The sequence below is a fragment of the Mustela putorius genome, unplaced genomic scaffold (assembly GCF_011764305.1).
Source record: "Mustela putorius furo isolate JIRA1106 unplaced genomic scaffold, ASM1176430v1.1 tig00003913_pilon_pilon_pilon, whole genome shotgun sequence".
NCBI classification, from domain to species: Eukaryota; Metazoa; Chordata; class Mammalia; order Carnivora; family Mustelidae; genus Mustela; species Mustela putorius.
In genome coordinates this window covers 432794-449607 of record NW_025422060.1, presented here as the reverse complement: position 1 = coordinate 449607, position 16814 = coordinate 432794, and the positions used below count along the sequence as shown (strand labels likewise).

At 38.4% G+C, this 16814-nt stretch overlaps 1 protein-coding gene across 1 annotated transcript; it reads left to right on the top strand.

Moving 5' to 3' along the window:
* The first annotated feature begins 7370 nt into the window (after positions 1–7370).
* LOC106004544 (endogenous retrovirus group K member 5 Gag polyprotein-like) lies at positions 7371–9098 on the top strand. The gene has a single exon (XM_013050444.2). The coding sequence runs from the start codon at positions 7371–7373 to the stop codon at positions 9096–9098; it is 1728 nt and encodes a 575-aa protein (XP_012905898.2).
* Positions 9099–16814: the final 7716 nt, after the last annotated feature.

Sequence of the window (16814 nt, the reverse complement as noted above, 5' to 3'; positions counted from 1 at the left end):
AAGTCCTTGTTTCTATAGATTGCCTCTGTATATTTCTGTTCTGTATCCATCTTGGGGTCTTTCTTCTTTTATAGAACCCCCCCTTAATATTTCTTGTAATTCCAGCTTTGTGGTTACATAATCTTTTAGACTTTCCTGGTCTTGGAGGCTCTTTATTTTTCCATTCTGATTCCATTCTGAATGTCAGCCTTGAGGGATAAAGTATTCTTGGCTGAATTTTCTTCTCAATTAGTGCCCTGAATATGTCTTTCCAAGGTTTCTGGCTTGCCAGGTTTCTGTGGACAGGTTTAATATTATTCCTCCTTCCTCAGTACCTAAAGAATCTCTTCCCCCTAGCTTCCCCTGAGACTTACTATCTGAATTTATGATTCATGAATTTCATAATTATATGTCTGGAGATCTTTCTACCCTCATCGATCTCGGGGAGTGTCCTCTTTGCCTCTAAGACATGAACACTTGTACCATTCCCCAGATAAGGGGAGTTCTTAGCTAGGATTTGTTCAATTTGTATTTTGTATTTCTCTCTCTCTTTCTACCCCATCAGGGAGCCCAATAATTCTTACATGGGAACATTTCATGGCATCATTTATTTCTCTAATTCTGTTTCATGGCTTTTAACCTGTTTTTTCCAGGCCTCCTCCTGATCCTTCTTTTCTATCATTTTGTCTTCTAGATCACTAATTTAATCTTCTGCCTCATTTACCCTAGCTGTTAGAGTTTTTATATTAGATGGGATCTCATTGATAACATTTTTGAGTTCTGTTAGATCAGCTCTCCCTTCTGCCCTTAGCAATGCTATGTTACCACTAATGTTTTTTTCTAACCTAAACATTATCTGGATAAGTGTTACCCTGAATTCTATTTCTGAGATCTTGCTTATATCCATATCCAGGAGTTCTGTGACAGAGGTTACAGTCTTTGAATTTTTCCTCTGTTGTGGGTTCTTTCTCCTAGTCATTCTGGTGAGAGGTGGTTGAGGGGATGTATAGATGAAAATATCAACCATGATCCAAGCAAGGTGCACCCTGCAAAGGTTTGGAGCAATCAGAAGTCACCAACAACAAGAAAGAAAGAAGAAAAATGAGGGAAAAAAAAAAACAGCCAAAATGAGCCCCAAGAGTAAGATTTATAAGGTACAAGAACAAACAAAAGACCAAAAAAAAAAAAAAAGAACCTAGCTCAGTGAATCCCAAGAATAACATTTATAATGTACAAGAACACAAACAAAAGAGTAAGATGGGAAGGTGATTATAATTCCTCCTTGTGGGTGAAGAACAGTATTTCAGTTCTTTCTGATGGTATCTTGTTATCTTTGTTAGAGGACTATACTCTCCAGAGATATTGGGAAGTTAAAACTGGTATTTATCTATAGGAGTAGTACTGAATAGAAGGAAAGGAATATGTTGAAGCTTATATCTATATATATTAAAAAAAGAAACAAAAGTATTTGCATGAAAAAGTTCAACTTTCTTCAAAAGTTCAACAAAAGTTACTATGGAATAAATATATTGATACAACTGTATTAAATATCTAGCTGAAATGGGAAGTATGTAAAAGAAAAAGTAAAAGAAAAGTATCATGAGAACAAATTTTAAAAGAGAGAGAAAGAAGTTGTAGCTACAAAATATAGAGGCTGTGGGACAACACTGGGAGGTTAATATATTGTTTTCCTCTGATGTTGGAGTTTTTACAGTTTTATAGGAACCCTGTGGTGGTTGTCCTCTTGTTCTTTTGGCTTGTCTTCTGCGGGCGGGGCCTGCCATGTTGTTTTTCAGTCATTTCTGCTTAGGTTGAGTTGCTCTGACCCCAGCAAGGGTCTGGGCTCCCTGGAAACCAGTTTTTCAGGTTTTTGTTCTCCAAAGGTTTTGTTCTTTGGTGGCTTTTCACAGCTTTTCAGAAGGTCAGAGCAAAGCAAACTGCACCCAGATCTCCACCTCAAAGAGAAGCCACACTCTGCTCCTCTCTGAATGGCCCAGAACAGAGAGACTCCCCCTCTGCAAACTCCATTGAATACTGCAAACTCCCACAGGTGGTGCACCCTCACAGCCACCATCTCAGTGATTGCCTGAGGCCACCACTTTTCTCTGTACCCTCATGTCACCGAAACCACAAGCAATCCTGGCAACTGCCATTCCCAGCACTACTGACTAGGTGGACCCATGCTGGGTGTGCTCAGCTCCAGTGGAGGTGGAGGCAGTGGAATTGGCTGTGGTGGCCACAGACCCAGTGACTGCCAACTTGAGCCTGTGTTGGGCTCTCTCAGGCATGGGCAAGTACCAGCTTTAGCTGTCATGGCACATTATGCTTAGGTCCATACCTGAGGCTTCCAGGTCCCAGCAATTGTCCCTTAAGTCCCTTTATTCTGAGTGTTATTATTAATCCCTTCCTGTCATGCAGCCACCGATCTCTAAGCTAGTGCTGGTCACCAAGCACAGAGCATTTTGTCATTGGGATAACACTTGCTTCTGGTGGCCTCTTCCCCTTTCTGTTTATCCTCTGATATCAGTCTGTGCACTCCCAACTCCTCTGTACCTTACCACTGAGGATCCTCTGCTCTCATAGAGATCCAGAAGTGTATAATCTTACATCTCAAGCTGATTGCATGGGTGTTCAGGGTGCTCTGATAGATATCTCACTCACTTCATTGTACAGGTTGAAATAGGGTCTCCTACTCATCTGCCATCTTGCCCCATTTTCAGCACTAGGTGTTACATGCAAATAATAAAACCTGGAACTCTGCATCAAAAACTAATGTACTGTATAGTGAGTAACATGACAATTAAAGAAAAGAAAAGAAAATGAAAGGAAATAATAAAATAATAGCAATAATGTATTTGGTGATGATAGTCTATTAATGAAAGGGACTGGAAAAAGAAATTAGAATACTTTCTTATAAGATGTTCAAATTGGCCATAAATTGCTATACTGTTATATAAAAGTGCACTGGGTTAGTTGTACATGTATATTGCGAACTCTAGGGCAATCACTAAAAAAGGCAACATAAGGAACATAATTGATATACTAAGAATTGGTAGAAAATGGAAATATATATTATGCTAAATTATAGCAACAAAAGAAAGAAAAATAGAATGGTAACAAATAGAAAATAGTAACTATATCAATAATTACTTTAGCCATCAATGGTTTAAATATGCTAATTAGAAGAAAATGACAAGAATGGATGAAAAAACAAGACCCATCAATATGCTGTATACAATAAATCCACTTTATTTTTTTTATTCTTTTTTAAAGATTTTATTTATTTGTTAGAGAGAGAGAGAGATACAGAGCGCAAGCACAGGCAGACAGAGTGGCAGGTTAGAGGCAGAGGGAGAAGCAGGCTCCGTGCCGAGCAAGGAGCCCGATGTGGGACTCGATCCCAGAACGCTGGGATCATGACCTGAGCTGAAGGCAGCCGCTTAACCAACTGAGCCACCCAGGCGTCCCAATAAATCCACTTTAAAAATAAATACATAATAAGAGGGGATGGAATAGGAAGATCCTGAACTTACGTCCTTCCACAGACACACCAACTCTACTGCTACATAAGGGTCATTTCTCTGTCAAAAATATCTGAAAATTATATTAACTGCTTTTCACAACAAAGTATAGAACCACATTCAGATGGGTTTGAGAAACAGAGATACAATCTCATGAAAACAAAACAGCTTCTGTATGGGGATACACCATAGGGAAAGATATCCCCAGACATGTGTTTCTCCTGGAGGAGTAAGGTTGGTGCTCCACATCTGTTGTCCCAGCCCCTGGGATCTGTACCAGGGAGATGAGCTCCAAAGACATCTGGCTTTGAAAAGTAGCAGGGCTCACATCTGAGGGTCCCGAAGAGCTATAGGAAACACTCATGGGGTCTTGTTAACTACTTTAATGTAGTCTTACTAATTCTGAGACCCAGTAAAAACAAGAGCAGTTTGAAAAGCACCTAAGCTAAATGCGAGGGAGATTCTTTTCCTGATATGTTGGTATCCACTGGAGGGGTAAAGGGTGATTGAAATGGCCCCAGAGACAGAGGCACTGGCAAATGCCATCATTGCACGTTCCCTCTAGCCTTCTAGCATAAGTCAGCAATTTCATACATGGTATCCTTCACCTGCCTTGCTGGGATAGATAGGGGGAAACAGTCGTGGAACTTCCTGAGGTTAGAGAGAACAGGCAGTTGAGCACTCCCTTACTCCCCATATGGAATGGGTGAATATGAACAATGACAAGTTCTAGCTAAAGTCTGTAAACTCAGGCAGTTGTAACACTCCTTACCCTACTAGGGTGAGCTAGCCAGTAAGAATGGTTGCAACGTTCTTCCATTCCTACTGTAAATATGGCATGTGTACAAATAAGATACTCTTGTTCTGCATTGTGGAAGCCAGATTGCAATTGTAGTCAAAACATTTTTATACTTTCTTTTCTGAAACCGGTGAGTTTGCCCAACCCCCTACCTCTCCCCAACTGCCTTGCCAAAGTGAAGACATACATACAATATACATACATACAATTGTATACATACAATTCACATAGGGGTCACCTCTAGATTTCCTGGTCATGGTGGTCAAAAGCACTGGAGTTTCAGAGCTCCATGGGACTCTAATGATCAGAACACTAAATTTTGGCAAGCCACCACCCCTAGGAGGGCACAAAACACTGAAACACACACCCAGTCTTCCTGTGAAAAAAGGTCTATCTACTTAGACTGGAGTTTCAGCTTAAGAACATGCTTCTAGACACATCTAGAGAATAAGGAGGTCGTCCCAAGGAGCATAAGAAGAGAGACAATATCATTACTCACCATTAGCCTCACTACAGCATGACAAGACTCACCAGAAAGGAACTTATCATTCATCTGGAGCCCAAATTTTTTCAAATAATACCCAGGGGACACCTACAGAACTCCTGGAGTGCTGGCCATCATTGAATAGGATTGCAGCACCATAGAACTCTATATGTTTACATGTTTCAAAAGCTGTTCTCGATCTGGCTTCCAAACAGCTTAAAACTAGGTGCTAAGTGAAAATCCTCTCCTTGGATCACTGACAGATTTTGGCATACCCTCAACAGCAGGGACATATCAAGAATAAATCAGGTGGCTTTAAATCACAATGGTTCAAGAGAAAACTGAGAGCTAGAGCAAGGTTGAACAAGAATTAATCACCTACACAAGGCCACAACTTCAAGACTGAGAGAAGTGTCTCTTTTACTTATTGCATAGAAACAAACTCAGAGTTAAGAAAAATGAGGAAACAGAAATGTATGTTCCAAACAAAAGACTAAGACAAAACTTCAGAAAAGGGCCTTACTAATATAGAAATGTTATCTACCTGATAAAGAATTTGAAGTAATGATCTTAAAGATGCTCATCAAATTTGGGAGAAGGTGGCATGAGCACAATGCAAAATTCAAAAAATAAGTAGAAAATATGAGACAGCACCAAACAGAGGTCACAGAGTTTAAGGATACAATATCTGAGCTGAAAAATAGACTAATAGGGTTCAACAGTAGAATTGATCAACAGATCAATTAACAGGAAGAGAAAATAGTGGGACTCACCCAGACAAAGCAGCAACTTTTTTTTAAAGCCCTATTAAAAGTGATAATTTATGGGACCTCTGGGACTATATTATTTGCATTATGAGGGTCACAGAAGGAGAAAAGAGAAAGAAGTACAGAAGACATTTAAAGAAATAATGGTCGAAAACTTTCCTAACCTACAGAAGGAAGCAGATATCCAGGTCCAAGAAATTCAGAGAGTTTCAACTAGGATGATCTCAAAGATAGCAACACCAAGGAAAACTGTATTTAAAATGACAAAAGTTAAAGCTAAAGAGAGAATCTTAAAAGCAACAGGAGAAAAATAAATTGTAACTTGCAAAAGAAACCCCATAAGGATATCCTATTTCTAAGCAAAATCTTTGCAACATAGAAGGGAGTGGAATGATATATTCAAGGTGCTGAAAGGAAACAAACAAAGAAACAAACTTCCCATCAGGAATATTGTACCCACCAGTTATTATTCAGAATTCAAAGAGTGATGAATTGTTTTCCAGACAAATAAAGCCAAAGGAGTTTATCATCACTAAACAAGACTTACAAGAAATATTAAAGGGACATCTTTAAGCTGAAAATAAATAGCACAAATTGGTTTCAAGAAAACATGGAAGTATAACTCCACTAGGAAATGTGTATATAGATGGATAGATATATATATATGTATATATATATATATATATATATATATATATATCTAGAGAGAGAGAGCATAGATGATAGGTAGGTAGATGATAGATGATGATAGGTAGATAGAAGCATGATAGATAAAATAAATAATAGACAAATATATGATAGATATATAGATTACTTATAAAACTATTAATAAGGTTAAAAACAAAAGTAGTAAAATTAATTTAATTTATAATAATTATTTAAGGGATATATAAAATGAAAATATGTAAAAAGTTATATAAAAACCATCAGAAACATAAAATAAATGGTGGTGAGAAATATAAATGTACAGCTCTGGAATGGTTCAAATTTAAGATGCTATCAACTGAAAATAGACTGCAATATACATAAGATGATATAATTGAACCCCACAGTAACCTAAGACAAAAACTTACAGTAAATACCCAAAAGAAAATGAGAAAGAAATCTCAACATAACACTAAATAAAGTAATCAAGCCAAAAGGGAAGAGCAAAAGAAAAAAATAAAGGAACCAGGATGGAAATACAGTACTAGTCGGTAATAGTTAACAAAATGGTAGTAAGTACATACCTATCAATAATTACTTTAAATGTAAATAAACTAAATTCTTTAATAAAAAGATATAAAGTGGGGGTGCCTGGGTGGCTTGGTGGGTTAAGCCTCTGCCTTTGGTTTAGGTCATGATCTCGGGGTCCTGGGATCCAACCTCACATTGGGCTTTCTGTCAGTGCCCCAAAGTAAACACGCCATTAAGATGGCGGCTGGATGCGAGCCAGTAGGCAGAACTGAGGATTAAGGAAGTAGTCCAAAATGCCTCTTGTATCTGTGTGGCTGCAAGTGATTGGTTGTACAACTTTGGTATATATACACATGCACGGGCTGTGAGAGGGGAGATCCCGACAGCTACCCAGAAATAAAGCTTGCTTCACTGAGGTCTCCTGGTCGTTCTTGCTGGTGAGAGCAAGTGGTGCCGAAACCCGGGAACCCTCGGAAACTGAGGAGTTCTCAGTGAACGCAACGATCTGGTAAGTGCGCACAAAATTTCAGATAAGAAAGTTCCTAAGTATAGGACGAGAAGTAAGAAAGTTCCTAAGTATAGGACGAGAAATAAAAAGGTTCCTAGGCATAGGACGAGAAATAATGGGATCAAAGTTTACTAAGATGGAGGGATTACTGACGGAAGTGCTTAAGGCTAACAGCACTCCACTAAAAACGAAAGCAGCTCGGCAGTTCTTGAAAAAGGTTGAGGAACTATGTCCTTGCTTTGAAGAGGAAGGACTTCTTAATATTCCTCAATGGGAACATTTGGGGGAAGAACTACATAAGCGGGACCGAGAAGAGCCACTGCCGCTAGGTATGATGGCTATTTGGAAGCTAGTACGCTCCTGTTTAGACTCTAACCATAAAATGGTTAAAAATGTTATCAAGGAAGGTGTTGAGGTGATGGAGCAGGTCAGAGAACCCTCTAAGGCAGGATCTAGCAGAGGGGGAGAAAGTTCAGAGATGAGCTCCTCAGAAGATGAGCTTGGAGAAGCCATGATGTACTTAAAATTAAAAGAGGAAGTCCCTAACAAACCTTTAAAGGGAAGGACATACAAAGAAGCCGGGAAAAAATATGACTCCCTAGCGCCCTCTGTCAGAAGGTCAAGAATTCCTACCCCTGAATATAGGCCTATAGCACCACCTGCAGAATGGCCGCCACCATATAACACTTCATGCTCCCGAGGGGCATGCGGTTGTCCAGAATGTAGAAATGCAGGATGGAGGGACATTACGGACTTTACTAAACCCTCCCCTCTTGCATACCCAGTGTTAGAAGATCAAAATCAACAGAGGTTTCATCAACCACTAGACTTCAAACTTATTAAACAGTTTAAGGCAGCAGTCACTACTTATGGGCCACAGGCTGCTTATACACTTTTACTTTTGGAAGCAGTCGGTAGCATGAACCTTACCCCAGACGATTGGACTAACATGGCAAAAGCAACTCTGTCTGGTGGACAATACTTGATATGGAAAACTGCTTGGCAAGAGTGTAGCTCAAAAACTGCCCGGTGTAACGCCGTGTCAGGGAATCCCCACTGGAATATTGACATGCTTATGGGAGGAGGTCAATTTGTGGGACAAAACAATCAGATTGAGTACCCCCCAGGGGTGTATGTACAGATAGCAGCTGCAGCCACTAGGGCTTGGAAGACCATACAGGGTTCTGGTGATTTGCAGGGACAACTTTCCAAGGTGTTGCAGGGGCCTAATGAACCCTATGCTGACTTTGTAGATCATCTGCTCCAAGTAGCAAGGTGCATATTTGGGGATGTGGACCAAGCAATGTCCCTTGTTAAACAATTAGCCTATGAACAAGCAAATAAATGGTGTAGAGAGGCTATCCGCCCTTGGAAGTCTAAGGACCTGACTACGTATATCAAAGTGTGTCGAGACATCACTGATACAGTTGTTCAGGGCCAAGTTATGGCAGCAGCAGTAGCCCAAGGGATAAGAAGTTTCAATGGAGGAACCAGGAGTTCTTCCAAGGCTTGTTTCCTTTGTGGAAGGGACGGTCATCTTAAGAGGGATTGTCCAGAGGGTAAAGGATTTCCTAGACCAGTCAAGCCCGCACCTGGGTTGTGCCCTCATTGCCATAAAGGGAATCATTGGGCTAATGAATGTAGGTCCCAGAAAGATATTCAAGGAAATCCCCTGCCACCGAATAACTGGATTCAATCCAATGACTCAAAAAACGGGAAGCAGGGTCCCGCGCCCCGGGGCCTGACACAAATTTATGGGGTGCTAACACAAATGCCCAGGACATGGTATCCTCCCTCAGAGAAAGGCGCGCAACCTCTGGATCAGCAGGGCTCGATATCAGAGCAGCCACCCGAATGGTCCTAACACCAGAGATGGGCATTCAAGCATTAGCCTCCGATCTAAGAGGGGGCCCCCCTCATGGTACTGTAGTTTTATTACTTGGCCGAAGTTCCACTTATCTCAAAGGTCTGATAGTTCACCCTGGGGTAATAGATTCAGATTATGAGGGAGAGATCAAGATACTGGTGTCTCCCCAAGGGGAGTTACTGCAATTAGCCCTGGAGATGGGATAGCTCAACTTCTCATACTCCCTAGCCATCATGAAGCCTTTCCCACTAAAGGAAAAGAAAGAGGTACGGGAGGTTTGGGGTCTACAGGAGTTGACCTAACATGCCTGACCCTGGATATGACTGATAGGCCCATAATTACTCTCAAGGTGCAAGGAAGAAAATTTTTAGGGTTACTGGATACAGGCGCCGATACAAGCATCATCAGCCAACAAGAGTGGCCTCCAAGATGGCCCCTAACACAAATCCTATAAATCCTGTAAATCCTAAACACAAAACAAACACTCAGGGGTTTAGGAATCGCTCAAAGTCCTGATCAAAGCCCAGCTACCCTTGAGTGGGAGGATGACGAAGGCCATAGGGGAACTTTTCAGCCCCATGTCTGCAATATTCCTATTTCCCTCTGCGGATGGCACGTGAATTCTAATACCTTAAGGTATAGATTCCATATCACCAAAGAACAGGCAAGAGATATAGTAAGGACCTGTGGGAATTGTGCCACATTACTCCCTCAGCCTTCCTTGGGGGTAAATCCCAAAGGCCTTCAAGCTAATCACCTGTGGCAAATGGATGTCACACATTTACCTGAATTCGGGCAACAAAAGTACGTACATATATCAGTGGGCACTTATTCGGGTATCATAATGGCTACTCCCCTCACGGTGGAGAATTCAAAACAAGTCATCACACACTGCCTACGATGCTTCACAGATTGGGGTATCCCAAAACAAATAAATACAGATAATGGACCTGCATATACATCAAAATCTATCCATCAATTCCTGAGTCAATTTGGTATAGTCCATACTACAGGTATACCCTACAATCCACAAGGTCAAGGAATAAATGAACACGCCAATGGCACCTTCAAACGATGCTTAAAAAAAATAAGAAAAGGGGGAATAGAGGATGACTACAAGTCACCCCATGATCTTACATCTCTCACCCTTTACATTTTAATTTTTTTGTCCTTGGACCATAATGGTACATCTACAGCGGACAGGCATGCGGCGGTTACCGAAAGCACTCTAGCCCAGGCCAAGTGGAAGGATATACTCACAGGCCAATGGAGAGGCCCTGACCCAGTCTTAAGATGGCACAGAGGTTCTGTTTGTCTTTTTCCACAGGGTGCCCAAGTGCCTATCTGGGTCCTGGAGCGACTGATTAGAAGAATCGATCAACATGGCCTGCCCCGTCCTGATGCTCAGCCTGATAGCAATCCTGGTGACACCAGCATCCCTTCAACAGATGCACCAACCTACTTTCATTCCCATGCCCGTTTCTGTAAATCCTAATGATTTGCCTGTATTGCTCTCAAGACATAAAAGAGACTTTGGGATCACTGCAGCTATTATTGCGGCTGTAGCGGCCTCCGCAGCTGCAGCAACTGCAGCGGCTGTAGCTCTCACCACGTCTGTACAGACTGCCTCCACTCTTAATAACCTAACTACCGGAGTTGCAGAAGCCCTCACCACACAAGAACTAATTAATGGCCACCATCAAGCCGGCATTATGATCATCAATCAGCGAGTAGATCTAATCCAGGAACAAGTGGACATTCTCCAGAAACTATTGACGACCAGATGCATCCAATCACTTTCTGGACTTTGCATAACCTCCATGGCCTATAATAACCTTTCTATTGCCGCTAATCTGTCGAAAGAGTTAAGCAGATACCTAAATGGGACATGGTCCAATCAATATTATAATTTGACAAGATTGTTAAGACAACAAATATTCACTATTAATGCAACTAAGATTGACATAGCTCCATTATCGAATTGGGTACCAATCACTCTCGTTTGCTAAAGAGTGGGCCGGTATGGGTGCACTATTAATTGGACTACTCCTGAGCTTGATCCTTATGTTCCGCTGTTTTGCATCATTACGTAAACAACAACGTAGACAACAGTTGGCGCTACTACAAGCTTGCATGGCACTGGAAGCTGGTACATTTCCCCAAATCTGGCTGGCAGCGCTAGATCAGTAGTCAATGACGGGTAAGATTGGCTGCATGCACATAGCAACCTAAGCCAGGAGTTCTCCAACCAGGGGGAATTATCCGATGACGGGTAAGCATGTCCATGACAGCTGACAACCTAAGACAGGCACGATCTCCTGCCTTGCATGCCTAATATAAAAGAAAAGGGGGAGATGTTGGTGCCCGAAAGTAAACACGCCATTAAGATGGCGGCTGGATGTGAGCCAATAGGCAGAACTGAGGATTAAGGAAGTAGTCCAAAATGCCTCTTGTATCTATGTGGCTGCAAGTGATTGGTTGTACAACTTTGGTATATATACACATGCACGGGCTGTGATAAGGGAGTTCCCAACAGCTACCCAGAAATAAAGCTTGCTTCACTGAGGTCTCCTGGTCGTTCTTGCTGGCGAGAGTGACAGCTTTCTGCTCAGCAGGGAGCCTGCTTCCCCCTCTCTCTCTGCCTGCCTCTCTGCCTATTTGTGATCTCTCTCTCTGTCAAATAAATAAATAAATTTTTAAAAAAATATATAAAGTGGATAAATGTGTTAAAAAAAAAAAAAGCAAGACACATCTAAATACTACCTGTAAGACTTTCACTTCAGAAGTAAAGATACATGCACACAGAAAGTAAAGGGAGGGAAAAATGTATTTTATGTAAATAGAAACAAAAGAAAGTTAGTGTAGCTATATTCATAGCAGGGAAAATAGATTTTAAAATAAACATTGTAATAGAAGTCACAGAAGGGCACTAAATAATGATAAAAGTGTCAATCAAGTAAGAATATATAATATTTATGCATTATATGAATGCATCATGGGGCCATTAATATAAAAGGCAAATATTAAAGACCTAAAGGGAGAAATAAACAGCAATACAATAATAGTAGGGAGTTTGCACACCCTACTTGAATATATATAAATAGATCATCCAAACAAAAAGTCAATAAAGATACATTGGCTTTGACAACACACTATATATATATGCAAAGTATTCTATCCATAAACAGCAGAATACAGATTCTTCCCAAGTGCAGAAGAAACATTTTCCAAGACAGATCATATTAGACCACAAAACAAGACTTAATAAAGTCAAGATTGATAGCATATCAAGCATCTTTTCTGATAATAATAACATGAAACTAAAAATCAATTACAAAAAGAAAAGTGGAAAAACTACAAATACATGGAGAGTAAACATCATGTTACTGAACAAGCATTCAGTCATGGAAGAAAACAAATGAGAAAATTTTTTAAATATCTTGGGACAGTTGAAAATAAAAATACAACATGCCAAGATATATGCTACATAGCAAAAGCAGTTTCTAAGAAATACAGGCCTACCTGAAGAATGAAGAGACATTTCTAATAAACAATTTAATTTCACTTCTAAAGGAACTGGAAAAAGAAGAACAAAGAACAAAATTAGTAGAAAGAAAGAAATAATTAAGATCATAGTGCAAACAAATGAAATAGAGAGTAAAATGATAATAGAAAAGATGAAGGAGACTCAGAGCTGGTTCTTTGAAAAGATAAACAAAATTGACAAAATTTTAGCCAGTTTCACCAAGTGAGAGAGAAAAAGAGAGAGAGAGGATTCAAAATCAGAAGTCTTGAATGAAAAGAAGTACAACATATTGAACAATTTTGAAGGAATGGGTGAATATCTAGAAATTTACAATTTTCCCAGACTGATTCAGAACAAGTAGAAAATTTAAATAGCCCAATTACTAGTATGGAGATTGAATCAATAATCAAAACACTCATTCAAACAATAATACAGGAGCAGATATCTTTAATAAGGAATTACACCAATTCTTTAAGTATTTAAGACATAAACTTCTCAAACTTTTCCAAAAACGCTGAAAGGAGATAAAGGTTCCAAACTCATCTGTGAGCCCTACACTTCCCTGATACCAAAACTTGACAAGGATACCACACAGACAGGCACACATATATACATACACACAAAATTACAAACCAATATCCCTGATGAACACTGACATAAAACTCCCAACGATATATTAGTAAACTAAATTCAACAATACATTAAAAGAAGCATATAGTATGTCCAAGTAGGATTTATTCCAGGGATGCAAATATTGATCAATATCTGCAGATCAATCCACATGATACACTACATTAAAAAATGAAGGACAAAAATAATAATCATTTCAGTATATGCAGATAAAGCACTTGACAAAATTCAACATCTATTTATAATTTGTTATAGAGAAAGAGAAAACACAAAGGCAAGGAGAGTGGCAGGCAGAGGGAAAAGCAGCTTCCCCCCTGAGTTAGGAGCCCAATGCGGGACTCGATCTGGGACCCTGGGATCATGACCTGAGCAGAAGGCAGACCGTTAATGGACCGAGCCACCCAGATGTCCTTGCTCCATAATTTGTAGAGTGCAGATCCTTTACCTCTTTGGTTAGGTTTTTTCCCTCGGTATCTTATGCGTTTTGGTGCAGTTGTAAATGGGATCAATTATGATTCCTTAATTTCTCTGTCTTCTTTCTCATTGTTAGTGTATAAAAATGCAACGGTTTCCTGTACGGTGATTTTGTATGCAAATTCTCCCCTGATGGCCCAGTAATTGTTTATCTCTCCTGTGTTCAGCTTCTTTTTCTCAATAATTTTATCTTCTATATCACTTATTCTCTCTCCTGCCTCATTTATCCTAGCAGTAGGAGCTTCCATTGTTGATTGCATCTCAGCAATATCCTTTTTTATTTCAACCTGATTATATCTCACTTGGTTTATTTCTCCAGAAAGGGATTCTCTAGTGTTTCATTTGCTTTTCTCAAGCCCAGCTTGAAAATAATATATAGTAATATATTATATATATAATATAATTATATATATATAATATAATTATATATATATATTTTTAATTTTATCTCTAAGATTTTACCAATATCCGTATTTATTCATTCTCTGCCACCTTGTACTGTCTCTTGTTCTTTTTTCTGGGAATTTTTCTTTCTGGTCATTTTCTCTAGAGAAGAATAAATGAACAAGAGAACAAATAAAAAATAAAATAAAAATATATAAATATATAAATACCAACCTCAAGCCCGGGGAAATATACAAAGCCAAAAAAAAAAAAAAAGGTTAGGGGACAAGAGAAGAAAATCAAACAGGTAGACAGAACAAGGGTGATACACTTGGTCTGGGGTGTATTTTAGTTTGTTTGTTAGAAGACATATCCCAAACTTGTAAAGAAAGGAAATATATATATATATTTATATATAAAATATATATATATATATAAAATATATCTATGTATATAAAAATAGAATACGGTGTAAGAAAGGCTAAAACAAAGAATATATCTATAAAAAACAAATGTAAAAATGAAAATTTTAAAATTTAAAAATGAAAAATTTAAAAAGACTTAAAGTGTTGACAAAATAAGGAACTAGTTCGAAAGGGAAAAAAAGAAAATTTTAAACTGAAAGACAAAATAACCATGAGAAAAACCTCAAATTATCTATGCTATTTTTTTCTAGCACTGAAGTTTTTCAGTTCTTTGTGATACATAAACATTTTATTAGCTTGGTGTTACTGATAATCTTCTGGGGGTCTGCTACAATGAATCTCAGGTGTCTTTGCCTGGGCAGAGTTTCTCTTCCCTCACAGGAGGCCAGACTCAGTGTAAACTCCTTCCACACCTCCTACCTTGCAAAAAGTGATCACTTTTCTATTTGCACAGTTGCAACAATTCTTTTCTTAGGTCTTAGGTTGAATTCATAGGTGTTCAGAATTATTGGATAGATATCTAGCTGAATCCAGGGACCAGATGAAACAAGGTCCCATACTCTTCCTCCATCTTCCAATAGAAATCTGTTGCATTTTTATACACTAACAAATTATCAGAAAGATTAAAAATAATTCAATTTACAGTTGCATCAAAAAGAATAAAATAATTTGGCATAAGTTTAACCAAGGTGGCAAAAAAAACTGTATTTGATTTTATTTTTAAATTTTTTTAAATTTATTTAGTTGACAGAGATCACAAGTAGGCAGAGAGGTAGGCAGAGAGAGAGGGGAAGAAGCAGGCTCCCTGCTGAGCAAAGAACACAATGCTGGGCTCAATCCCAGGACTCTGGGATCATGACCTGAGCCAAAGGCAGAGGCTTTAACCCACTGAGCCACCCAGGCTCCCTGAAAGAACTGTATTTAAAAAATGAGAAGGCAGTCGCCCAGCTAGCTCAGTTGGTAGAGCATGAGACTCTTAAAAATGAGAAAGCAATTGATGAAAAGAGACAAATAAGTGGAAAAATATTCCATGTTCATGTATTTGCAGAATTAATGTTTTCAAAATGTACATACTCAAATCAACCTACAAATTTAATTCAATTCCTCTCAAAGTTCTAATGATATATGGATATGTATATATTTAATTCCTCTCAAAGTTCTAATGATATATGTATATATACATACATACATATATGTATGTATATATGGATATATATATATATATCCATATCCATATCCATACATATATATATATATATATATATATCCATATATATATTCTGGTTCTGATACAGAACCAGAACAAATGGTTCTGTAATTTATTTGAAACCACAGGAGACCTGGAATAACCAAAAGAATTTTGAAAGAGAACATAGCTGAATGTATTACACTCCCTTATTTCAAATTATACTACAAAGGTATACTAATCAAAACTTTATGGTATTTGTCCAAAAACATACAGATCAATAGAACAAAATAGAGAACCCAGGAATAAATCCACAAACATATGGTCTGCTAATTTATGACAAAATAGTCAAGTACATATAGTGGGGAAATTGGTCTTTTTAATCAATTTTGGTCATTAAACTGGACAGCTACATGCAAGGTAATCAAGCCATATACAAAACCAGTTCAAAATGGATTAAATACTTGAATGTGAGACCTGAAACCATATACTTTAAGCAGAATACATAGGCAATAATTCCCTTGATGTTAGTCTTAGTGATGTTTTTATATCTTACTCCAAATGTAAGGGAAACAAAAGCAAAAATAAACAAATGGAACTACATCAAATTAAAGGCTTCTTCACAGCTTAAGAAACCATCAAAAAAAAAAAAAAAAAAGACAGTCTAGTGAATGAAATTCACTATTTTTCTAGTGAATTAATAAACAAAAAGACAGTCTAGTGAATGAAAATTTATTTTCAGATCAAATATTCTATTAGAGGTTAATTTCCAAAATGTGTGAAGAACTTATACATGGGGAGTCCTGGGTAGCTCAGTCAGTTAAGCCTCCAACTCTTGGTTTTAGCTCAGGTCATGCTCTTAGGATCCTGGGATCAATTGTTATGTTGGGCTCTGAACTCAGCAAGGAATCTGACTCTCTGCCTCTCTCCCTGCTCATGTACTTTCTTTCTAAAATAAATAAATAAATTTAAAAAAGAAAGAACTTATACAATTTACAACACAATTCTAAATACCAAATAAAGAGAAGACAAAAATACATTAAAATATTTGAACTAAGTGAAAATAGAATTAAAACATTAAAATTTGT